Source organism: Bombina bombina, chromosome 3 (assembly GCF_027579735.1).
Source record: "Bombina bombina isolate aBomBom1 chromosome 3, aBomBom1.pri, whole genome shotgun sequence".
Lineage (NCBI taxonomy): Eukaryota > Metazoa > Chordata > Amphibia > Anura > Bombinatoridae > Bombina > Bombina bombina.
Genome location: NC_069501.1, coordinates 535,425,386 through 535,452,644, shown reverse-complemented (window position 1 = coordinate 535,452,644; position 27,259 = coordinate 535,425,386). Strand labels below are relative to the sequence as shown.

At 41.1% G+C, this 27,259-nt stretch overlaps 1 protein-coding gene across 1 annotated transcript in view; it reads left to right on the top strand.

Annotated features, from left to right (window-relative positions):
• The window catches only part of KIAA0319L (KIAA0319 like), a 336,519-nt gene extending 322,578 nt beyond the window's left edge, over positions 1-13,941 (top strand). Inside the window, exons 20-22 of the mRNA XM_053706996.1 lie at positions 938-1,028; positions 4,061-4,155; positions 13,082-13,941. Of these exons, the coding sequence (XP_053562971.1) occupies positions 938-1,028; positions 4,061-4,155; positions 13,082-13,269 (374 nt within the window). The 3' untranslated portion in view covers positions 13,270-13,941. The remainder of the gene's footprint in view (positions 1-937; positions 1,029-4,060; positions 4,156-13,081) is intronic.
• Positions 13,942-27,259: the final 13,318 nt, after the last annotated feature.

Here is a 27,259-nt window from a genome sequence, read left to right as displayed (position 1 = left end):
AGAGGGATGCGTGCACTCAACCTTAATTATGTATGAAACCTAAATGCTGCTAGCAGTCATAAGCTAATATAAATCAAAATAAAAAAAGAGAAAAACATCCAAAATTATACCTGGATGTTTAAGAATGACAAGGCTGTACTGAGGCTCCAAATTAAAGGATATTTATTATTTGAATCCCTTCACTCAAAATCCAAAACCACCAAAATACAATAATGTGTACCACATAAAATAAACATCCAGGCCTGGAAATAAAGTATCAATAATTCTGTATAGAAATGAGAACGATGACTGTTTGGCTAAACATCTAGAGCACATAAGTGTAAAACACGCTCTAAAGCCCATAAATCAAAATACAGCAACCAGTTCCTAAACATCCAGTCTGTGATAAGTAGAATAATCGAAAAGGAAACGGTTAGTGGCTAATGAGTAACATAGTTGCCATTTAGACAGAGGTAACTGTTGCCACAGAAGAAAGAAGCACACAGCGTAACACTCTCCAAACATGCCTGTGATTGTAAACTGTGGTACATACAAAAGATACTCCCTGTTTTAACATCTGAATAAGTATATACAATCTCTGGTCTCAGGTCGGCTAAAGTTTAATTTTGACTTGAGTACCCCTTTAATTAATGGGCGGAGCTTTAAGGGAGAACAGATCTCGTAATGTTATCACTATTTAACCGTGAAGACACAGGAATATTCACTACTACTCTAGTAGCCAGGATGTTATATAGCCCATTGTTACTGATTATGGTTCTACTACAAGTGTGACAAAATTGATTAAGTAAACATTGTCTTTGTACTGCCCTGTAATGAGCCAACTTATATTTGAAACCATTTAAAGATCTCTTGTATTGCCTGGTAGATGTAATGCGTACTAGAATACTTGGGTCTTCTTGTTGACTTGTAGGATAAACATGTCGTTTGTTTTACACAGATTGGAGTATACTTTATGTGGTTATCACAGGCTTCCTCTCTGTTGTCGCTTTGGGACTACTAGTCTGGGCCATGATATGCTGCTGCAGGCGGTAAGTTTTATATTGTTCATGCACCGTGTCACTTTATATGAAAGCTTGCATTGTAATACTTCTACAGTAAGCTACACATTACATTCTAGATCTTGTAGGCCACAGAAGTAAATGGGGGAAAGCACACAAAGAAAATAGTGTTTTGCGTAGAAAATAAAATGAGGTGTAAAGATGTTTTGTGCCCCATAGCTGCTCTTGAGGAAAAGATGAGAACAACATTCTGGTTACACACCATAGGCCCTTGGGAGATTATCCTTACATATATCACAATAAAGACGCTGTATCTAGTGTGATGGCTGGGTTTTCATCTCAAGTAGACTATATATCCAGCATCTGCACAAACACCTTCTAGTACATCTGTATGCAAATTATATAGGGAAAATAATTATTGCAGGCAAAAAGACATCATATTATAATCCAAGTAAAGTATCTATTAACTCAGGTGCTGATGAATTTGAGTTAGGCAGTGGGAATAATAGTGCACTAGAAGGTTTTATACTCTTCTGTGAGACGCATGGCTACTTAATAATTAACCACAACATCTGAGATTATTAGATATAATGTATTTGCCACTCCGTCATTATGCGATAGCTTCAACTATCAAATAATTACTATACAAAAAAAATAATCATCACATTAAAGTAGTGTTTTCTAGATCACCTCCCTTAACTAATTTATGTGGAAATAAAGACTCAGAGAATGAGTGGACCAGGTTGTAAAACCCGATTTCCCCTTCTTTTCACTAAACTAATATCCTTTGTACATGGGCTGTAATAAGTAAACATCAAAGAAATTGTGCTGACTTGCTAAAAAGTTTAAATTAATTTATTAATCAAAAGCATTAAAAACAAAAGAGAGATTCTCAGAAAACAGAGATATCAGAAACACATCCGAAATTGTAGAAAACATAATACAGGCACAAGTTCCCAAAACCGAAATTCCAAAATCCAGAATTATTCTGAAATTTCATTTATATTATTTTAAAAATAAAATTCTAAAAAAATGACCACTTTTCACCGTCAGTAACAGTAACTCACAATTTTCTCTTCTCTGCCTGCATCTTCAGTTTGGTTTTCATAGTCTATATTTATTTAAAACAACTATTACCATTTTGATTACATTACAGAACTATGTTTTTGATGGTACTATGTCTACAGAAATATTACAAATGAAATAAAATTACCTTTTGGTTAAAGGGACATGAAACCAAAACATTTTTTCGTGATTCAGATAGAGAATACAATTTTAAACAACTTTCCAATTTACTTCTATTATTTAATTTGCTTCCTTCTCTTGTTATCCTTTGCTGAAAGGTTTATCTAGGCAAGCTCAGGAGCAGCAAAGACCCTAGGTTCTAGCCGTTGATTGGTGGCTGCATATATATATTGATTGTGATTGGCTCACCCATATGTTCAGTTAGAAACCATAAGTGCATTGCTGCTCCTTCAACAAATGATACCAAGAGAATGAAACAAAGTAGATAATAGAAATAAATTAGAAAGTTTTTTAAAATTGTATTCTCCATCTGAATCATGAAAGAAAAAATGTGGGTTTCATGTCCCTTTAAATGTATAAACTGAATTTTTTTATTTATTTATTGTTTTTTATTCAGTTTTTCCACAATTTCAAGGATGCAGTCAACAAAACCATATTTCTTACAATATTTTTCCTCCTTATATAACATCAAAACAACAACAATAATAATAAAAAGAAATAGCATAACATAATAAACTTTTCGGTCAATGCTTCCTGACTCTAATAGGGCTTAAAATCCTCTATCTGGATTATAATATTGTTTAAACTCTTCCTATATACTGATGAACAAGGGAACAGGGGTGGACGGAGGGCTCCCAGGCTTGTTTATTTACGTCAAGAGGGTGTATTAGAGGATTTGTATTGATCCCAGTAAAACTGCATATTGTAGAAAAATTCCAGTTTCTGTTTCTTATAAAAGCTAAACCTTTCTAAGAAGAAGAATTCATCTGTTCTACTGATCCACATTTGTCTTGTGGGTTGTGTATTTAGTTTTCACATCCTCGCTATGATGGATTTGGCACTGTTGAGGGCTATCTGAAAAACCTCCTGTCTGATTTTCCAGGTTTTTCCAGGTTTCTGGTTGAATAATGCATGAGGTGCCTGTAATGTATAGCTTGTACTAAATAGGAATTCTCCCAGTTTTTCTACCTCTCTCCACAATGTGTGTAGTTCTTTACAAGCCCACCATATGTGTGTCATAGAGCCAACTTCCCCACACTCACGCCAACACAAACCGTGGGAATTTGGGTAGATGGATTTCAATCTGTGTGGATATCTTGTCAAAAATTTAAAATTAAGTTCTAAAATACTAGCCGACCCCGAAACTTTATGAGTACGGTGAAACATTTGTTTCCATTGCCTGTTTTCCATGTGTACTGACATCTCCTGGTGCCATCTATTAACATAAGTGGGCAATGACGTGTTCAAAGTCAGTGAGTTGTCGTAAGAGGTCATCCCTATATGGAGATGTGCGTACTAAATGTGTTAGTTGGGCATATTTTAACCAATTAGTGAAGATCCCTCCCGCTATATCTTGCAACTCAGCCCTTGGCTTCAGTTTGTTATTGTGGACCAACGCACAAAACGGTATTGAGTAACCAATTTCATCACCTCCGCTATCTCCTATTTCTAGTCCTTTCTTAAATTCTGCATTTGCAAAAACAGGGGACAGTGGGGATTTTTGTATAAACTGGATTATGATGTAAATATTGCCTAAATGACATAAGATATTATTGTTTACACTTGTTCCCATCCCCTCTCCAAGCTGTCACATTTTATAGATGCAAACATACAAATATTCAGAAATCCAAACCTTTTTGGATTGTATATATGTATTTCTTTGTTGGACTTCCAAAAAAGCCTAAAAATGTAAATGATATATAGATTTTAAAAAATATAAACTTTTTCCATTTCTCAGAGTTCTAGAATTTTACATAGATTAATGAGTCTTATTGTTCATTTAGTGATATTCTGCTTCTTATTTCTCAAATTCGTAGAAAAAAAGGGAAACCAAAACGCAAGAGCCGATATAAGATTCTGGAAGCTACAGATGACCAAGAGAGCATGGAGTTGAAGTCAACCATTAAAACAGGTATCTGGTTCAGAAGTTTTTGGATTTTTCGGTTCTTGCATTTTTTCTTTAATGATTCAGAAAGAGCATAAAATTTTAACAACTTTTTAATTTACTCCTATTATCAATTTTTCTTCGTTCTCCTGCTATCTTTATTTTAAAAACAGTAATGTAAATCTTAGCAGCCAGCCCATTTTAGGTTCAGCACCATGGATAGTGCTTGCTTATTGGAGGCTGACATTTTACCCACCAATAAGCAAGCATAACCCAGGTTCTCAACCAAAAATGGTCCGGCTCCTATGCATCACATTCCTGCTTTTTAAATAAAGATAGCAAGAGAATGAATAAAAATTGATAATAGGAGATAATTAGAAAGTTGCTTAAAATTGCATGCTCTGTCTGAATCATGAAAGAAAAAAATTGGCTTTAGTGTCCCTTTAAGCTATTTTCCTATCACTACATAGCTATGTCCATCAAGATAATGGGAAGTTGTGTCATTGTGACATTCCATTTTGTGCATTGTCCTGCAGAATAAACCAAGTTTAACCCTATTCCTGACTGACCATCATGTTGATTTTTGTGCATTTATTTTTGGCACCACATTTATTACTGTAAAAGTGCAACACACAAATATCTGTGCAAATAACAAAATTCTGTCCATGCCTAATTAAAGGGAAAGTAAACACCTTGTAATTACACGCCATTTCTGTTGTGTTCCTTTAGTCTCGTAACATATCAGACAAGTTGAACATTTTTAAAACCAATTAACATCTTTTTTTTACTGCAATTATTTCCCAATACCTAAAACTCTGCCCAACCATTTGCCTTATTTGGAGGAGCCAATCTGGGCTTTAGTCAGCAGACAACAAGGCTACCCTGGGCTATAATGTTAGTATTGAGTGCAGTGATTTGCAGTTATAACTTAAAGCCAGTTAGGGGCAGATATATAGCAGGGTTAGCCTTAAAGGGACAGTTTACTCAAACATTTTCTCCCCTTTAATTTATTCTCAATGATCCACTTTACCTGCTAGAGTGTATTAAATTGTTTGCAAGTATTTCCTTTGCCCTCATATTGGCATTTGAAATAGTTTATTTAGCCTGTGGTATCCCCACCTATCCTGAAAGTTTTTGGCCTTTGGTGGGTTATAGAAGAGATAAGGTAATAAAATGTAAATTTTTCCATTGTTCTCTCCAAGTGTTAGTGATTGGTTTATGGACAGATATAAGATAAAGAAGCAGGAATATGTACACAATGTTATAAAGTAATGATATCTGATTTTACCTACATGCTCAACCCATTTAATTAGGTTGTGGCTTCAAAACACAAAATCGGCTAATTCATATACACAAATAAGCCTTAAAAAGCAAATCTCATGCATTTTATACTCTGCATCTGATAAAAAAAAGTTATTGGAAACACATTAAGGGAGAAACAATTTTATAGTGTACTGTCCCTTTAAGAAGTCTGCAGGGTGCAGTTTAAGTTCTGGGAATTAGAAATTTTTCAATTTTCAGAGCTTAATTACATAAAAAGAGGGCAAAATAAATAATGAAAGGATATTGCAAAGTTGCTTCATTACATATAACTCAACATGGTATATACAAATCCTAAGGTGTTTACTGACCCTTTAATTTATTGCGGAGCCTTAAGAGATACAAATGATGTGTATTAATTACAGTGTATTAATAGCTGGTGATCACTGTCTTAAAGGGATACTGAACTCATTTTTTTTATTAATTTAAGCAACTATCTAATTTACTTCTGTTATCAATTTTTCTTTGTTCTCTTGGTATCTTTATTTGAAAAAGCAGGAATGTAAGCTTACAAGCAGGCCCATCTTTGGTTCAGCAACTGGGTACAGATTGCTGATTGGTGGCTAAATGTACCCACCAATCAGCAAGCGCTATCCAGGGTTCTGAACCAAAAATGGGCCCCAAGTTGGGATAGAGACAAAATATAATAATATATACTTTCATTACTTTACCTGCAGTGCCTCGCCATTAACCCTCTCCTTTTAATTTCTGAATTGTAAAGCTCTAACTCCCCCCACACATTTCCTTCTATGGCTGTATCTATCTATATCTATTGTTATTTTACTAGAATGCAAGAGTGAATAGGGATTATCTGCTGGAGCATGCCCAGAAGATGTGAACTCAGTTGAAATACAATGCCTGTGTCTAAACACTGATAAGAGGGATGGAGTTGGCTGCTCTAGGCAGCTTAGCTATATAATTCATTTTGCTTATTTTTTAAAATTATTTTAAAATACTTTCCAGCAATTTTTAAACAATTTTTTTTATACAAACTATGTTTAATTAGCCTTTTTAGGATATGCACAGATCTTAACCTGTTTTATGTCAATTTAATGTCTGTATTTATAGCAGGTTATATGCCTTAAAGGGACAGTCTACACCAGAATTTTTATTGTTTTAAAAGATAGATAATCCGTTTATTTCCCATTTCCCAGTTTTGCATAACCAACACAGTTATAATAATATACTTTTAACCTCTGTGATTATCTTGTATCTAAGCCTCTGCAAACTGCCCCTTTTTTCAGTTCTTTTGACAGATTTGCAGTCTAGCCAATCAGTACCTACTCCCATATTACTTCACGTGCACAAGCACAGTGTTATCTATATGAAATATGTGAACTAACACCCTCTAGTGGTGAAAAACTGTTAAAATGCAATCTGAAAGAGGTGGGCTTCAAGGTCTAAGAAATTAGCATATGAACCTCCTAGGTTAAGCTTTCAACTAAGATTACCAAGAGAACAAAGCAAAATTGGTGATAAAAGTAAATTGGAAAATTGTTTAAAATTACATGCTCTATCTGAATCATGAAAGTTTATTTTGACCTAGACTGTCCCTTTAATATATGTTTCTCCAACATTGGTGTGTCCAGTCCACGGCGTCATCCATAACTTGTGGGAATATTCTCCTCCCCAACAGGAAATGGCAAAGAGCACAGCAAAAGCTGTCCATATAGTCCCTCCCAGGCTCCGCCCCCCCAGTCATTCTCTTTGCCGCTGAACAAGCAGCATCTCCACGGAGATGGTGAAGAGTATGTGGTGTTTAGTTGTAGTTTTTTATTCTACTATCAAGAGTTTGTTATTTTAAAATAGTGCTGGTATGTACTATTTACTCTGAAACAGAAAAAGATGAAGAGTTCTGTTTGTGAGAGGTAAGCCATTTTCTTAGTCTCAAACAGAATAAAGGGCATAATATGGGCTATAAAACTGGTATACACTTTTATGGGCTAGATCGATTGCTTTATTTAGGCATTTTATACAGTTTGATGTTGAAATTCACACTTTATAACTTGGGGAACGTTTTTTTACGTCAGGCACTGGTTTAGACACCTTCCCAGTCAGGAAGGGCCTTCTCTGTAGTAGGCAGAGCCTCATTTTCGCGCCATTACTGCGCAGTTACTTTTGAGAGCAATACATGCAGCTGCATGTGTGTGGGTCTGGAATTAGTTGAAAAGGTTCCTAGAAGGCTTCATTTGGTATCGTATACTCCCCTGGGTTTGGTGAAGTCGCAGCAAAGGCTGGGGCTGGGACTGTAAGGGGGTTAAAACTGTAAACGGCTCCGGTTTCCACATTTTAAGGGTTAACAGCCTGAAATGTGGGGTGCAATGCTTTGAATGCTTTAAGACACTGTGGTGAAAATTTGGTTAAAATTGAACAATTCCTTCATAGTTTTTCACATATTCAGTAATAAAGTGTGCCCTGTTTAAAATTTAAAGAGACAGTAACGGTTTTGTTTTAAAACGTTTTTTGTACTTTATTGACAAGTTTAAGCCTGTTTAACATGTCTGTGCCTTCAGATAGACTATGTTCTGTATGTATGGAAGCCAATGTGTCTCCCCCTTCAAATATGTGTGATAATTGTGCCATAGCGTCCAAACAAAGTAAGGACAGTACTGCCACAGATAGTAAAGTTGCCCAAGATGATTCATCAGATGAAGGGAGTAGACATAGTTCTACATCATCTCCTTCTGTGTCTACACCAGTTTTGCCCACGCAGGAGACCCCTAGTACTTCTAGCGCGCCAATGCTTGTTACTATGCAACAATTGAGGGCAGTAATGGATAACTCCATAGCAAATATTTTATCCAAAATGCCTGCATTTCAGAGAAAGCGCAATTGCTCTGTTTTAAACACTGTAGAGCAGGAGGGCGCTGATGATAATTGCTCTGTCACACCCTCACACCAATCTGAAGTGGCCATGAGGGAGGTTTTGTCAGATGGGGAAATTTCTGATTCAGGTAGAATTTCTCAACAGGCAGAACCTGATGTTGTGACATTTAAATTAGAGCATCTCCGCGCACTACTTAAGGAGGTGCTATCTACTCTGGATGATTGTGACAACCTGGTCATTCCAGAAAAATTGTGCGAGATGGACAAGTTCCTAGAGATCCCGGTGCACCCCGACGCTTTTCCAATACCCAAGCGGGTGGCGGACATAGTGAATAAGGAGTGGGAGAAGCCCGGCATACCTTTTGTCCCTCCTCCTATGTTTAAGAAATTATTTCCTATGGTCGACCCCAGAAAGGACTTATGGAAAACAGTCCCTAAGGTCGAGGGGGCGGTTTCTACACTAGCCAAACGCACGACCATTCCTATTGAGGACAATTGTGCTTTCAAAGATCCTATGGATAAAAAATTGGAGGGTTTGCTTAAAAAGATTTTTGTACAGCAAGGTTACCTCCTTCAACCTATTTCGTGTATTATTCCTGTCACTACAGCAGCGTGGTTCTGGTTAGAAAAACTAGAAAAATCGCTCAGTAGAGAGACTCCGTATGAGGAAGTTATGGACAGAATTCACGCACTTAAGTTAGATAATTCCTTTATTTTAGATGCCGCTTTGCAGTTAGCTAGAATAACGGCGAAAAATTCAGGGTTTGCAATTGTGGCGCGCAGAGCGCTCTGGCTAAAGTCTTGGTCAGCGGATGTATCTTCCAAGACAAAATTGCTTAATATCCCTTTCAAAGGTAAGACCCTCTTTGGGCCAGAATTGAAAGAGATTATTTCAGACATCACTGGGGGTAAGGGCCATGCCCTCCCACAAGATAGGCCTTTCAAGGCTAAGAATAAGTCCAATTTTCGTTCCTTTCGCAATTTCAGGAACGGACCGGCCTCCAACTCTGCAGCCTCTAGATAAGAGGGTAATGCTTCCCAGACCAAACCAGCTTGGAAACCGATGCAAGGCTGGAACAAGGGTAAACAGGCCAAGAAACCTGCTGCTGCTACCAAAACAGCATGAAGGGGTAGCCCCCGATCCGGGACCGGATCTAGTAGAGGGCAGACTTTCTCTCTTTGCTCAGGCTTGGGCAAGAGATGTTCAGGATCCCTGGGCACTAGAAATAGTCTCTCAGGGTTATCTTCTAGAATTCAAGGAACTACCCCCAAGGGGAAGGTTCCACATCTCTCGTTTATCTTCAAACCAAATAAAGAGACAGGCATTCTTACATTGTGTAGAGGACCTGTTAAAAATGGGAGTGATACACCCAGTTCCAACTGTGGAACAAGGACTGGGGTTTTACTCAAATCTGTTTGTAGTTCCCAAAAAAGAGGGAACCTTCAGACCAATTCTGGATTTAAAGATTCTAAACAAATTTCTCAGAGTGCCATCGTTCAAAATGGAAACTATTCGAACGATTTTACCTACAATCCAGGAGGGTCAATTCATGACTACCGTGGATCTAAAGGATGCGTATCTACATATTCCTATCCACAAAGATCATCATCAGTTCCTAAGGTTCGCCTTTCTGGACAAACATTACCAGTTTGTGGCTCTCCCATTCGGGCTAGCCACTGCTCCAAGAATTTTCACAAAGGTGCTCGGGTCCCTTCTAGCGGTTCTAAGACCAAGGGGTATTGCAGTGGCACCTTACTTGGACGACATTCTGATACAAGCGTCGTCTCTTTCAAAGGCAAAGGCTCACACAGACATCGTTCTGGCCTTTCTCAGATCTCACGGGTGGAAGGTGAACATAGAAAAAAGTTCCCTGTCTCCGTCGACAAAAGTTCCTTTCTTGGGGACAATAATAGATTCTTCAGAAATGAAGATTTTCCTGACAGATGTCAGAAAGTCAAAGCTTCTAAACGCTTGTCATGTTCTTCACTCTGTTCTACGGCCTTCCATAGCTCAGTGCATGGAAGTAGTAGGGTTGATGGTTGCAGCAATGGACATAGTTCCTTTTGCGCGAATTCATCTAAGACCATTACAACTGTGCATGCTCAAACAGTGGAATGGGGACTATACAGACTTGTCTCCAGTGATTCAAGTAGATCAGAAGACCAGAGACTCACTCTGTTGGTGGCTGACCCAGGGTCACCTGTCCCAGGGAATGAGCTTCCGCAGACCAGAGTGGGTCATCGTCACGACCGACGCCAGTCTATTAGGCTGGGGCGCGGTCTGGGATTCCCTGAAAGCTCAGGGTCTATGGTCTCGGGAAGAGTCTCTTCTCCCGATAAACATTCTGGAACTGAGAGCGATATTCAATACTCTCAGGGCTTGGCCTCAACTAGCAAAGGCCAGATTCATAAGATTCCAATCAGACAACATGACGACTGTTGCTTACATCAATCATCAGGGGGGAACAAGGAGTTCCCTAGCGATGAGAGAGGTGACCAAAATCATCAAATGGGCGGAGGATCACTCCTGCCACCTATCAGCGATCCACATCCCAGGAGTGGAAAACTGGGAGGCGGATTACCTGAGTCTTTAGACCTTCCATCCGGGGGAGTGGGAACTCCACCCGGAGGTATTTGCCCAATTGACCCAATTATGGGGCATTCCAGACATGGATCTGATGGCGTCTCGTCAGAACTTCAAGGTTCCTTGCTACGGGTCCAGATCCAGGGATCCCAAGGCGACTCTAGTGGATGCATTAGTGGTGCCTTGGGCCTTCAACCTAGCTTATGCGTTTCCACCGTTCCCTCTCATTCCCAGGCTGGTAGCCAGGATCAAACAGGAGAAGGCCTCGGTGATTTTGATAGCTCCTGCGTGGCCACGCAGGACTTGGTAAGCAGACCTGGTGAATATGTCATCGGCTCCACCATGGAAGCTACCTTTGAGACAGGATCTTCTAGTACAAGGTCCATTCGAACATCCAAATCTAGTTTCTCTCCAGCTGACGGCTTGGAAATTGAACGCTTGATTTTATCTAAGCGTGGGTTTTCGGAATCTGTGATAGATACTCTGGTACAAGCCAGAAAACCTGTGACTAGAAAGATTTACCATAAAATATGGAAAAGATATATCTGTTGGTGTGAATCCCAGGGATTCTCATGGAGTAAGATTAAAATTCCTAGGATCCTTTCCTTTCTCCAAGAAGGTTTGGATAAGGGATTGTCAGCGAGTTCTCTAAAAGGACAGATTTCTGCTTTATATGTCTTGTTACACAAACGACTGGCAGCTGTGCCAGATGTTCAAGCTTTTGTTCAGGCTTTGGTCAGGATCAAGCCTGTTTACAGACCTTTGACTCCTCCCTGGAGTCTAAATTTAGTTCTTTCAGTTCTTCAAGGGGTTCCGTTTGAACCTTTACATTTCATAGATATCAAGCTGTTATCTTGGAATGTTCTGTTTTTGGTTGCTATTTCTTCTGCTAGAAGAGTTTCTGAATTATCTGCTCTGCAGTGTAATCCGCCCTATCTGGTGTTTCATTCAGATAAGGTTGTTTTGCGTATTAAACCTGGTTTCCTTCCAAAAGTTGTTTCCAACAAGAATATTAACCATGAAATAGTTGTGCCTTCTTTGTGCCCGAATCCAGTTTCAAAGAAGGAACATTTGTTACATAATTTAGATGTAGTCCGTGCTTTAAAGTTCTATTTAGAAGCAACAAAGGATTTCAGACAAACGTCTTCTCTGTTTGTCGTTTATTCTGGCAAGAGGAGAGGTCAAAAAGCTACTGCTACCTCTTTTTCCTTTTGGCTGAAAAGCATCATCCGACGGCAGCCTCCCGAACGAATCACAGCTCACTCTACTAGGGCTGTGGCTTCCTCATGGGCCTTTAAGAACGAGGCTTCTGTTGATCAGATATGTAAGGCAGCGACTTGGTCTTCTCTGCACACTTTTGCCAAATTCTACAAATTTGATACTTTTGTTTCTTCGGAGGCTATTTTTGGGAGAAAGGTTTTGCAAGCCGTGGTGCCTTCTGTTTAGGTAACCTGATTGGCTCCCTCCCTTCATCCGTGTCCTAGAGCTTTGGTATTGGTTCCCACAAGTTATGGATGACGCCGTTGACCGGACACACCAATGTTGGAGAAAACAGAATTTATGCTTACCTGATAAATTACTTTCTCAAACGGTGTGTCCGGTCCACGGCCCGCCCTGGTTTTTTAATCAGGTTTGATAAATTTCTTTCTTTATAACACTACAGTCACCACGGCACCCTATAGTTTCTCCTTTTTTTCTCCTGTCCGTCGGTCGAATGACTGGGGGGGGGGAGCCTGGGAGGGACTATATGGACAGCTTTTGCTGTGCTCTTTGCCATTTCCTGTTGGGGAGGAGAATATTCCCACAAGTTATGGATGAAGCCGTGGACCGGACACACCGTTGGCGAAAGTAATTTATCAGGTAAGCACAAATTCTGTTTTTGAGAAGGTGTAAGACTTGTGTCTGTCCTTGTGTATGAGAAATGAAAGTTGCTCCTTAATGTCTGTATTAAAGTTTATTTTGACCTAGACTGTCCCTTTAATATATGTTTTGAGAAGGTGTAAGACTTGTGTCTGTCCTTGTGTATGAGAAATGAAAGTTGCTCCTTAATGTCTGTATTAGGGTGAATATAGAGGTTTTTAGCCTGATATCTGTGCACTAGGGGGAGGTAAAAGTTGTGCCTTGATGTCCTTATATCAGGGTATTAGGAGATGAGATGTTAATAGTTGCTTTATTTGGAGCTATATTTTTAATTAATCCTTTTTTTTTTTTTCTTCCTCAAAGCGGCAAAGCTGAAGGCACCAGCACAGAATACAAGTCTGATGCATTCAGAATCAGAGTTAGACAGTGATGAGAACTGCTATACTTGGTCTGATCGGGAAAAAGGGAAGCTCCTTAGGCCCCAAAATGGTTCACTCCGCAATGGACACACCCCTCACAAAACAAAGAACCAGAGAGAGGAGATCTTATAGCTGAGATGTTCAGGGGGTTCTTAAACCTCTCAAGTGAACCAGGAACCTTTTCTCTTTAGTATGCAGAAGGGTTGAAATCACACTCGCCACTGTTAGTCTACTTTGACAAAGCTGCTACTTTGAACTGCTTTCAAACAGATGGATATTTTATTAGATTATCACCTCCATTCCTAAATGGGGGACCCCAAAGCTGGAGATACTTGAACTGGAATTTTACTGTGGGGAAAACAATGCTGCAGGATTTATCACAATAGATTTTTTTATTTAAAGTGACTATTTTAATTAAAGTTTTTTTTGTTTTGTTTTTCTGCACAGAATCCTGGGATTGGAGACCCAGGAATGAGCCACATTTTTAAAGTATCCATGTTATGTGCACTACTTCGCCTGTGAGAATTTATCTGAATGTTGCTGGGCATTGTCTTTGGCCCATGTAGGCCCCTCTCATGCCTCCTTCCTCACAGACTGAACCTGTAATGTGTTTTCAGCTCACTTTGTAAGATTTACCCTTTTATTGGCTTTTTTTGCTCTTCTAAACAATTGAACCATCAAGAAACAGAAACTGAGCTCTAATAAACAATGATAGAAGTCAGAGCAGATGTGAGTTAAGGGTTTGAGAGGGGGAATGTGCTATTGGTTACTGTTTAATAAAGTCAGACACTGTAATATACTGAATCATTTGTCTTATGATCGTATTATTCTGATATTATTAGTATTTGTTTCTAATTCCTGTGGTATGAAACGCTGAGAAAATGGAAGCCCACATGATTAAGTAGCTGCTAAGTTATGGTAAACTTCAAATGTTTTTTTCTTTTATAATATTAAAGTAAATAATCCATGTAGCTTTTTTCTTTCAACAGATGGTGAGAGTGCACAAGTCACCACATGAGAGACATTTCCCTCCTGACCAATAGGAGGAGACAAAAGACACCCCAGCACACCAGAGCTGTAAATCAACCCCATTTCCCATGATCCTCAGTCATTTTGTTTTGCCTTCTTGATGAGGAGTGAGGTGAAAGTGAAGTTTAGATCTAGTTGTCATTGAAAGGGGATCCTCTAACCGGTCTGAAGCTCAGTTTCTCCCTGCAGTAGACAAGGAGTTCTCAGCCAGGAAGTGAAAGGTCTTTTCTCAGTGAGAAATATAACAGCTTTCCCCAGGTGACATGTTGACCTGTCCTCCAATCCCCTGGTTTCAATGAGCTACTTCTTGTGGATCCACAGCCCTACCGAGTTGAATTTTGACTTGTCCATCATTCCCCTGGGTTGACATGCTGTTACTGATTTAAAACCTTGCACTGCCTAGGATGGGCTCATCTGCTGGAAGCAAGTTGTGCAGCTGAGGTAAGCACAGTGGACATGCTTAACGTATTTGTTTTCACCATACACCTTATACTAGCAGTTTATAATACTAGCTATAGCACATCTGGGCACTTTTAAAAATCCAAAGCTGCCTTAGCGCACTAAGAAGTTACTTCCTAGCTGTACATAGTGCATTTTCCTTCACCTGCGCTAAATTTCTTCCTGTTCCCTTCGGAATCTTGGCTTTAGCACTCACCGGTAGGCAGGTGCGCTAAAGGGGTAACTGTTTTAGAGCCTTTTCAGCGTGTGTGTTTTTGTAACCTAGTCAGTGTGTAGGAAGGCACTCAGGAAGGGCGGACGTGGTAAGGCACTCTGAACAACAGAGCTTGGTTTTAAATTTTGGGTATAAATGTTATTTAACTCATTATGTGCTGTGGTATTTGCTATGCAAACCTTTTGCTGTTTTTTTAGCACTTATTTGACAGTACCTTATTATTATTGTTACTTTTTACCTCTTGGGGGTTAATTTGTTTTACATTGTGCCTTTTCTTCCATTTGAGGTTAACTATTTGTGTGCTTTATACTGCTTATTTGCTTCAGTCTATCTCTGATACTTAACCCCTTAAGGACCAGTGCCATACCTTGTACAGCAGCTGTTTCCTAGGCTGTAAGCGCGCCTGTCTTGCTCTTGTTGGCGTGGCCGCATATTTCTGCATGCCTCAGGAGTAAGGCAGTGCAGGAATAGTGTAATTGAGGACACACCAGGCTAGCAAACGCAGGTACAGGAGGGTGTCTCTGTCATTCCTTGCCTGTCAGTGTGATGCCTCCATTCATGAGATAAAAACTGCGATCAGCGTGTATCTCGTGCTGCTGCTGGAAACCTGCATGTGAGACTAGCCAGCATCAGCACAGTAACCGTCAAAAATGACAGTTACTGTGTATATAATCACTGTGTCAGCAAGTCACAGAGATTGAATATTGAATGTGGAGCCTGGATACTAGCATGCTGTTCCAAAAGTGGATAGGGTTATTTCTACTCTGGCTTTACAAACCTCTAATGTAATGTACAGTTATAAGCTCAGGACTAGAAGTCCAAGTGTAGATTTTAATCTCCTAATAGTTTTTGTCTCTTTCATCAAAAGAGGGTTTAGAAAGCTTGATTCCTTCACTGAAGCAGGTTCTTCTAGTTCTGTCTGGAAGCTACGTTCTAACTGGAACATGTCTGAGCAGTCCTAGAAATCTTCTCCCTTATCTCTCTTTGCATGAAGGTGCGCCTTTGATCCAGAGACCCTTCTTTCAAGAAGCTTGGCCTCAGTTTGTTCAGGATTCCTGTTTTTTTATATAGTTACCAATACCCAGGGTTATTGAATAGGTTTCAGAATGAGGCCATCCTGGGAAGGTTTTTTTTGTCCTATGTTCTGTGAAATCCTGTGAAGGTTCAGACCTTTTTTGTCAGTTTTGGATCTAGAATTTATGGGAGTGATAGTTCCTGTTCTTTTGTTGGTAAAGGCAATGGGGTTTTATTTTAACCTCATCTTTATTCCTTTGAAGGAGGGAGCTTTCCGACAAATTCTCGATCTAAAGGCTCTGAATTAATTTATTAGAGTTCCTACTTTCTAAATAAATATAATATGGACTTTTCTGCCTTTTATTCTGCAAGGTCAGTCTATATCCATAATAGTTTTATGGGATGTTTATCTTTATGTTCCTATTCTCAAGGAACATAATCAGTTTCCAGGGGCGGAATGACAAGTCGGGCAAATCGGCCCTGCTTTGCATCATACTGAAGCTGCAGTTTTTTTTCTATTATAAAATGTATTAAGATTTTTTTTTTGGTGGGGTGGGGGGGGCCCTCACATGTGCTGCCGATGCGGTGGTGGAGGAGTCGAGTGTGAGTGAAGCAGCGTGTCGTGACTCGTGTGAAGGAAGCTCAAGCAGGAGCCGGTTAGCCTAGGTAACGTGACAAGTCCTGGCACTGTGACGGAAAGAAAGACTGGAGCCGGTGTAACAAGTAAGCGGCAGCCTGCCCTGCAATATGTGGACCGGCCGGTGTGTATAAATCAGGAATCCGGTCCACATATTAATGATCACCTGCCTTGGCTCTGTCTGGCTGCTCAGCTCTGCTCCGCCTCCACATACAATTTTAACTGCGCATTAGAGGCTCAGGTGGCAGCTGCAGCATAGCAGACAGTGTGGCCACGTGATTCTGTGAAGGAGCCGAGGAGGACTGAGTCAGGCGGGCCGAGACGACGACGACTAAGGTAAGTGAAGGAGCCAGCTGCTGCCGGAGGGGGGCCAGGGCCAGATGGCAAGTTTACATCAAGACCACTTTTTAGTGAATCTTGGAAAAATATTCATCTGATGTATTGCAGTCAACTGGTCTAAAATATCGGAGTACAGGCATTGTGCAGTCCCATTGATGAAATTCCCATGTTCATTTCAAAAGTTAAAGCATTTGTACAGATGGAAATATTGTTGGTTGTCATTTTTAAAAAAAACACAAGGATGTGGCAAATAATTTAAATGTGTTCCATTGTTTCATTTGTCTTCAGAAAACTAAATTATTGGCACAAAGAAAGACTTGGTATGAAAGCATATAGTGCAATGTGTGAGGTTTGTACAACTAAAAGGAATAATTCACCAGTAAAATATGGTTCAAACCAATGGAAAAAAAGTCAAAAAGTGTTTTCTAATTTACATGAATATGAGCACATTAGCAAAACAGAAGCAGCATTTGTACTCTGCATGATTATCCGGCAGTTGTGCTAAATAAATTATTGCATCTAGCATAGAATCTTCATAGAGGGAAAATAAAGAAGTGCATTGCTTATTCAAAAAATAATGCTTTATCTCCTCTTGATATTATCATAAAAACAATATTTCTTGGTTGATACGCATCTGTTTAGCAGATTTCAATAAGCCCTGACCTATCTTCAAAGTGGATTCAAAGAGTTCAGATTTGATGGCATATTTACTATACATCATGCTTCCATATTTCCAGCATAATTTCATGACCTTATTTTTTCAAGTATCAGTGTGCTGCCTCAATGAGGCATAGAATATTACATAGCCTTTGCTATGTTCATGTTGTTATAGTTAAGAAATCATATATTTCTCTTGTTAAGTGTGTTCAGTCCACGGGTCATCCATTACTTATGGGATATATTCTCCTTCCCAACAGGAAGTTGCAAGAGGATCACCCAAGCAGAGCTGCTATATAGCTCCTCCCCTCACATGTCATACCCAGTCATTCTCTTGCAACCCTCAACAAAGAAGGAGGTCGCGAGAGGAGTTGGAGTTTTTTACTTAATTATTCTTCAATCAAAAGTTTGTTATTTTAAATGGCACCGGAGTGTGCTGTTTTTTCTATCTCAGGCAGTATTGGGAAGAAGAATCTGCCTGCGTTTTCTATGATCTTAGCAGACGTAACTAAGATCCACTGGCTGTTCTCGACATTCTGAGGAGTGGGGTAACTTCAGAAAAAGGGAATAGCATGCGGGGTCCCCCGCAAATGAGGTATGTGCAGTACAATATTTTCTGGGAATGGAATTGACCAAGAAAACACTGCTGTTACCCATATGATGTAAGTACAGCCTTAAATGAAGTAGTAGTGACTGGTATCAGGCTGATAAATTTATGCGCAGTTGAGTTATTTTCTAGGGACTAGAATTTGACTGAGAAAATACTGTTAATACTGAAATAAATGTATAAGCCTTAACTGCAGTAGAAGCGACTGGTAGCAGGCTTAGTGATAACTTTGCATAACACTGGAAAAGTTGTTTTTAAAACGTTTACTGGCATGTTATTCGTTTTGTGAGGTACTTTGGTGATAAATCCTTTTTGGGCATGAATTTTTTCCACATGGCTAACGTATTTTTCTGCATAGAAACCGTTATATCAGGTCTCCCACTGTTGTAATATGAGTGGGAGGGGCCTTTTTTTTTAGCGCCTTGTTGCGCAGTTAAAATTCTAGCACAGTCTTCCTGCTTCTTCCCCCTTGATCCAGGACGTCTCAAGAGAGCTCAGGGGTTTTCAAAATTCGTTTTTGAGGGAGGTAATCAGTCACAGCAGACCTGTGACAGTGTGTTTGACTGTGATAAAAGCGTTAAATCTTATTTTGATATCCGTTTTTGGGTATTGAGGGGTTAATCATCCTTTTGCTAATGGGTGCAATCCTCTGCTAATTAATACATTTACCGTTAAGAATTGTTGACTATAACTGAATTAGTTCATTGTTTATTCAACTGTGTTTTTGATAAGCGCTGCAGCGTTTTTTATATTGCTTGTAAACTTATTGAAAGTAATTTCCAAGCTTGCTAGCTTCATTGCTAGTCTGTTTAAACATGTCTGATACAGAGGAATCTGCTTGTTCATTATGTTTAAAAGCCGATGTGGAGCCCAATAGAAATATCTGTACCAACTGTATTGATATTACTTTAAATAAAAGCAATCTTTACCGATAAAGAAATTACCACCAGACAACGAGGGGGAAGTTATGCCGTCTAACTCTCCTCACGTGTCAGTACCTTCGTCTCCCGCTCGGGAGGTGCGTGAGATTGTGGCGCCAAGTACATCAAGGCCCTTACAAATCACTTTACATGATATGGCTAATGTTATGAAAGAAGTATTATCCAATCTGCCCGAGTTAAGAGGCAAGCGCAATAGCTCTGGGTTAAGGACAGAGCGCGCCGATGACACGAGAGCCATGTCTGATACTGCGTCACAATTTGCAGAACATGAGGACGGAGAGCTTCATTCTGTGGGTGACGGTTCTGATTCGGGGAGACCGGATTCAGAAATTTCAAATTTTAAATTTAAGCTTGAGAACTTCCGCGTGTTGCTAGGGGAGGTGTTAGCGGCTCTGAATGATTGTGACACGGTGGCAATCCCAGAGAAATTATGTAGGCTGGATAAATACTATGCGGTACCGGTGTGTACTGACGTTTTTCCTATACCAAAAAGGCTTACAGAGATTATTAGCAAGGAGTGGGATAGACCTGGTGTGCCCTTTTCCCCTCCTCCGATATTTAGAAAAATGTTCCCTATAAACGCCGCCACACGAGACTTATGGCAGACGGTCCCTAAGGTGGAGGGAGCAGTTTCTACTTTAGCCAAGCGTACCACTATCCCGGTGGAGGATAGCTGTGCTTTCTCAGATCCAATGGATAAAAAATTAGAGGGTTACCTTAAGAAAATGTTTGTTCAACAAGGTTTTATATTACAGCCTCTTGCATGCATTGCGCCTGTCACTGCTGCAGCGGCATTCTGGTTTGAGTCTCTGGAAGAGGCGATTCGCACAGCACCATTGGATGAGACTTTGAGCAAGCTTAGAACGCTTAAGCTAGCTAATGCGTTTGTTTCGGATGCCGTAGTGCATTTAACCAAACTTACGGCTAAGAATTCCGGATTCGCCATACAGGCGCGCAGAGCGCTATGGCTTAAATCCTGGTCAGCAGATGTAACTTCTAAATCTAAACTACTGAATATTCCTTTCAAAGGGCAGACCTTATTCGGGCCCGGCTTGAAGGAAATTATTGCTGACATTACTGGTGGTAAGGGCCACACCCTTCCTCAGGACAGGGCCAAATGAAAGGCCAAACAGTCTAATTTTTGTGCCTTTCATAATTTCAAGGCAGGAGCAGCATCAACTTCCTCCGCTCCAAAACAGGAAGGAACTGCTGCTCGTTACAGACAGGGTTGGAAAGGCAACCAGTCATGGAATAAGGGCAAGCAGGCCAGAAAGCCTACTTCCGCCCCTAAGACAGCATGAAGACAGGGCCCCCTTTCCGGAGACGGATCTAGTGGGGGGCAGACTTTCTCTCTTCGCCCAGGCTTGGGCAAGAGATGTACAGGATCCCTGGACGTTGGAGATTATATCTCAGGGATACCTTCTGGATTTCAAAACTTCTCCTCCACAAGGGAGGTTTCATCTGTCAAGGTTATCAACAAACCTAGTAAAGAAAGAGGCATTTCTGCAATGTGTACAAGACCTCTTAGTGATGGGAGTGATCCACCCAGTCCCGCGAAAGGAACAAGGGCAAGGGTTTTACTCAAATCTGTTTGTGGTTCCCAAAAAAGAGGGAACCTTCAGACCAATCTTAGACTTAAAAATTTTAAACAAATTCCTAAGGGTTCCATCGTTCAAGATGGAAACCATTCGGACCATCCTACCCATGATCCAAGAGGGTCAGTATATGACCACAGTGGACTTAAAGGATGCCTACCTTCACATACCGATTCACAAAGATCATTATCGGTACCTAAGGTTTGCCTTTCTAGACAGGCATTACCAGTTTGTAGCTCTTCCCTTCGGGTTAGCTACGGCTCAGAGAATTTTTACAAAGGTTCTGGGTTCGCTTCTGGCGGTACTAAGACCGCGAGGCATAGCGGTGGCTCCGTACCTAGACGACATTCTGATTCAAGCGTCAAGTTTTCAAAATGCAAAGTCTCATACAGAGATAGTTCTAGCATTTCTGAGGTCGCATGGGTGGAAAGTGAACATGGGAAAGAGTTCTCTGTTTCCACTCACAAGGGTTCCTTTCCTAGGGACTCTTATAGATTCTGTAGATATGAAGATTTACCTGACGGAGTCCAGGTTATCAAAAATTCTAAATGCTTGCCGTGTCCTTCATTCCATTCCAAGCCCATCAGTAGCTCAGTGCATGGAAGTAATCGGCTTAATGGTCCGGCAATGGACATAGTGCCATTTGCGCGCCTGCATCTCAGACCGCTGCAATTATGCATGCTAAGTCAGTGGAATGGGGATTACTCAGATCTGTCCCCTTTACTGTATCTGGACCAGGAGACCAGGGATTCTCTTCTCTGGTGGTTGTCTCGGGTTCATCTGTACAAAGGAATGACCTTTCGCAGACCAGATTGGACGATTGTAACAACAGATGCCAGCCTACTAGGCTGGGGCGCAGTCTGGAACTCCCTAAAGGCTCAGGGATCGTGGACTCAGGAGGAGAAACTCCTTCCAATAAACATTCTGGAATTAAGAGCAATATTCAATGCTCTCCTAGCTTGGCCTCAGTTAGCAACACTGAGGTTCATCAGGTTTCAGTCGGACAACATCACGACTGTAGCTTACATCAATCATCAAGGAGGAACCAGGAGTTCCCTAGCGATGTTAGAAGTCTCAAAGATAATTCGCTGGGCAGAGTCTCACTCTTGCCACCTGTCAGCGATCTACATCCCAGGCGTGGAGAACTGGGAGGCGGACTTTCTAAGTCGCCAGACTTTTCATCCGGGGGAGTGGGAACTTCATCCGGAGATATTTGCTCAACTGATTCTTCGTTGGGGCAAACCGGAACTGGATCTCATGGCATCTCGCCAGAACGCCAAGCTTCCGTGCTACGGATCCAGATCCAGGGACCCGGGAGCGGTGCTGATAGATGCACTAGCAGCCCCTTGGGTTTTCAACATGGCTTATGTGTTTCCACCTTTTCCGTTACTGCCTTGACTGATTGCCAAGATCAAACAGGAGAGAGCATCGGTGATTCTGATAGCGCCTGCGTGGCCACGCAGGACCTGGTATGCAGACCTAGTGTACATGTCGTCCTGTCCACCATGGTCTCTGCCTCTGAGGCAGGACCTTCTAATTCAGGGTCCTTTCAACCATCCAAACCTAATTTCTTTGAGGCTGACTGCATGGAGATTGAACGCTTGATTCTATCGAAGCGTGGTTTCTCAGAGTCGGTTATTGATACATTAATACAGGCTCGGAAACCTGTGACCAGAAAAATTTACCATAAGATATGGCGTAAATATTTATATTGGTGTGAATCCAAGAGTTACTCATGGAGTAAGGTTAAGATTCCTAGGATATTGTCTTTTCTACAAGAGGGTTTAGAAAAGGGTTTATCCGCTAGTTCGCTAAAGGGACAGATTTCTGCTCTGTCTATTCTTTTACACAAGCGTCTGGCAGAGAATCCAGACGTCCAGGCTTTTTGTCAGGCTTTGGCCAGGATTAAGCCTGTGTTTAAGACTGTTGCTCCTCCGTGGAGCTTAAACTTGGTTCTTAAAGTTCCTCAGGGTGTTCTGTTTGAACCCCTTCATTCCATTGATATTAAGCTTTTATCTTGGAAAGTTCTGTTTTTGATGGCTATTTCCTCGGCTCGAAGAGTCTCTGAGTTATCTGCCTTACATTGTGATTCTCCTTATCTGATCTTTCATTCAGACAAGGTAGTCCTGAGTACTAAACCTGGGTTTTTACCTAAGGTTGTTTCTAACAGGAATATCAATCAAGAGATTGTTGTTCCATCATTATGTCCTAATCCTTCTTCAAAGAAGGAATGTCTTTTGCATAATCTAGACGTGGTCCGTGCCCTGAAGTTCTACTTACAGGCAACTAAAGATTTTCGACAAACTTCTTCTCTGTTTGACGTTTACTCTGGACAGAGGAGAGGTCAAAAGGCTTCGGCTACCTCTCTCTCTTTTTGGCTTCGTAGCATAATACGCTTAGCCTATGAGACTGCTGGACAGCAGCCTCCTGTAAAAAATTACAGCTCATTCCACTAGAGCTGTGGCTTCCACCTGGGCCTTTAAGAATGAGGCCTCTGTTGAACAGATTTGCAAGGCTGCAACTTGGTCTTCACTTCATACTTTTTCCAAATTTTCCAAATTTGAAACTTTTGCTTCTTCGGAGGCTGTTTTTGGGAGAAAGGTTCTACAGGCAGTGGTTCCTTCTGTTTAATGTTCCTGCCTTGTCCCTCCCATCATCCGTGTACTTTAGCTTTGGTATTGGTATCCCATAAGTAATGGATGACCCGTGGACTGAACACACTTAACAAGAGAAAACATAATTTATGCTTATCTGATAAATTTATTTCTCTTGTAGTGTGTTCAGTCCACGGCCCGCCCTGTCTTTTTTGAGGCAGGTTCTAAATTTTAAATTATAACTCCAGTCACCACTGCACCCTATAGTTTCTCCTTTCTCGTCTTGTTTCGGTCGAATGACTGGATATGACATGTGAAGGGAGGAGCTATATAGCAGCTCTGCTTGGGTGATCCTCTTGCAACTTCCTGTTGGGAAGGAGAATATATCCCATAAGTAATGGATGACCCGTGGACTGAACACACTACAAGAGAAATAAATTTATCAGGTAAGCATAAATTATGTTTTTTATGCTATTGTTTTCTAGGCTTCCCTGTCTTTGTTCTGTACTGCCATCTACTGACACTTTTTGGTAATGCTCCTGTTTTCCAGTATCTTACCCCTGACCTTATTATGCATTTCCTTTTTGTGTATTACTCCGCCTTTGTAGTTTTATGATGTTTTCCTGTGTCATGGCTGCAGCTAACAGCCTCATGTAACAAGCACTCATGTTAATACATTGCAAGCTACGATCAGTATCATCTTTTGACCGCAAAATACTTTAACCATTCATTCATCTGCTGTATTCATTATCTGCTGTAACCTGATATTCAGAATAAAGCAACTTTGTGGATGAACAAGGTATTGGCGAGTTCAGCTATCTGACAAGGATTGTCTGCAGTGATTGTATCTTCTTATACAGGCCAGGCATAGAGGTCTCAGCAAGGGATAGATCATTATTACAACTATCTGAGTCAGAATAGTCAAAAGATGTATAGAATTCCTACAGCCTGCTATGTATATGTGTGTGTTTAATCTGCAATCAAGCTCAGGGTCATCCGCCATCTTGTGAAAGCACATGTCGCACAAGTTTACTGCACTTCATCTGAATGTTGAAAACTGTTTCTCTGCATTGAACTGTTACCCCACCTGTCTAAGCTGCTGTTTGCCTTCTTAAAGAGACAGTACCATTTTTTGCAAAACTTTAAAAAATGTCTAGACAAGGCTCTGAGCACTCTTTTATAGCCGAACCTATGCAGATACATCATGCCTCTGAACCCACAGACATACAGGGAGCAGATCCTGCAGATATTGCTGAACAGAGTGTAAGACCCAAACGTACAATAAAACCGACACATAAACTCAGAGAAAACTATGAATTCACTAGAGATGAGTACTCCAGCAATCTGTCAGACCTATGGGACAGAATTTCACAATGCATGTCAGTTTTGTCACACTATAATGATCAACCAGCCAAATTGAGAGACTCTATAGCTCACCTATCTGCTGCATATGAACGCTACCAGCGGCTGTCTGCAAAATACACAGCCTTCTTACAGGACTTTAATATAGAGGACTCTTCAGCAGAACTGACTAGGACTGATGCACTGGACCAACATAGAGATCTCTTAGTGCAAATGGCTAAAGAAAAGGCAGAGTTCCGCATTGCTCAACTGCAGGAGACCAGATCTCCTAGATCCACATCAACTAAGCTCACTGCACGTTCTTCTAGATCCTCTCGCTCCAGAAGTTCAACATTAAGCGACAAGCTAATAGAGGCCCGTGCTGATGCAGAATCAAAAAAAGTGCAAAGCTCCTTTATCAGAAGGGAAGCAGAAATGGAAGCCCAAGCAAAGCACAGAGGGCTGCCCAGGAAGCACAAATGGCTGCCCAGCAAGCAGAAATGGAAGCCCAAAGCAAAGCACAAATGGCTGCCCAGGAAGCACAAAGCAAAGCTCAAAGGGCTGCCCAGGAAGCACAAATGGCTGCCCAGCAAGCAAAGGTGGATTCCCAAATAAAGGTTTTGCAAATGGAAAAGAAAGAAGCAGCCGCCCTAGCAAGGCTGAAAGTCCTTGAACAAGCAATGGGAGAAAGTACTAATTCAGAATACCATATCCCAGCAGATCTGTAAGACCCAGTTGAACGCACTAGTAAATACGTGCTAAAGCATAATATTTGCAACGATACAGTCATCTCCTGTGCCTACTACTAACACCATCGTTCTCAATCTCAACACAGAGACCTCTCAGCACCAAATGCCTGAGCCTCTTCAAATCCACAACACAAGTGCATCTAAGCAGCAAACAGATCCCTGGTTAAGCCTAAATTCTTTGAGATCTTCGGCATAGAGGGTAATGCAACACCGTATACTCTCAGAACCTGTTCTGGTCGTGTAGAGGCCTTTGGCAGAAGGGCCAATGGATTCATGGTCTCTCATATCAAAGGAAATGAAGGCATACCCCTACCAACATTAGTCGAGTGTGACCAGATACCAGGCGAAAGGGAAGAGATTCCTACTCCAGAGGCTGCCTATCACCATCCTCACTTAAGGCACCTTGTTGATGAGATTCCGGCAATGGACATGAATGCTGAAATCTTGGTCCTGCTAGGAAGAGACATTCTCAGAGTACATAAAGTACGCGAGCAGTGCAATGGACCTGACAATGCCCCTTATGCACAAAGACTTGATCTAGGCTGGGTGATAGTGGGCGATGTAAGCTTGAATAGTATGCGTACGTCATCTGAGATCCACTCCTTCAAAACTTACATATTAGAAAATGGACGTGCATTCCACTTCAAACAGTGCTCTCACCATCATGAAGTAAGGGAGAAGCCTCCTGACATCATCCAAATACCTGATGTTACTCCTATCCTTTGTGATTACAATCCGGGTACCACAGTGTTTTGTACTACAACTGATGACAACAAAATAGCCTTGTCAGTTGAAGACAGGAAATCATCTAAGCCCAAACAATGGCATTATGTTCCATCTGAAATTAATCCTGCAGATCATGCCACCAGGCCAGTGTCTGCAAGTGTCTTTGCAAATTCTTCTTGGTTAACAGGCCCTGAATTCTTGCTGGATCATCCAGAAGAAACCACAGCTGATGTCTTCAGTCTTCTAGAACCTGACAACGATCCAGAGATTCGCCCTGAAGTAAAAACCCTTGTCACCAGAACTGAACAAAGACTCGTCTTGGGCTGTCAACGCTTTGAACATTTCTCCAAGTGGACAAGGCTTGTACGTACCATTGCAAGGTTAGTCCACATTTCACACTGCTTTCACACAAAGCCCACAGATACTCACTGTCAAGATTGGCACGTGTGCCAAAGGTTTCTTTCTGCAAAGGATATTGCTGAAAGTGAACTGTTCATAATACGCAGTGTACAACAGGATGTCTTTGGCTCAGAAAGTAAATGTATCCGTGACAAGAGGGGCATTCCAAAAAACAGTCCTATAGCTAACCTGAACCCATTCTTTGACAATGATCATTCCGAGCCAGCTCCACCACTTCAAAAACTCCAAGAGTGCTGGTACCTGCCTTTCTTCGGAGTGTATCATCCACATAAGCCAAAACAAATCAGGGTAGTGTTCGACTCCGGTGGCCAAGCAAATAGCAAACGATGGGCAGTGCTGTTTACTTGCATGAGTGTGCGTGCAGTACACATTGAAGTAATAGAATATATGGATGCCTCAAGTTTCATAAATGCTCTAAGGCGATTCCTTGCCATCAGAGGACCGGTCAAAACATTAAGATCTGACTGTGGAACTAATTTTGTTGGAGCCTGTCGAGAGCTACATCTCCACTCTAGGCCAATTCAAGACCTTTTAGCTGAAAAGGGCTGTACATGGATTTTCAATCCTCCTCATTCTTCCCATATGGGTGGCTCCTGGGAGAGAATGATAGGCATCACACGTAAAATACTGGACTCCATGCTTATGGACTTGAAATCCACAAGACTCACCCATGAGATTCTAACCATCTTCCTGGCAGAAGCATCTGCCATAATCAATTCAAGACCACTTGTTCCAGTTTCTGTAGATCCAGAGGCCCCAACTCTCCTTTCTCCAGCTACTCTTCTTACCCAGAAGCTTGG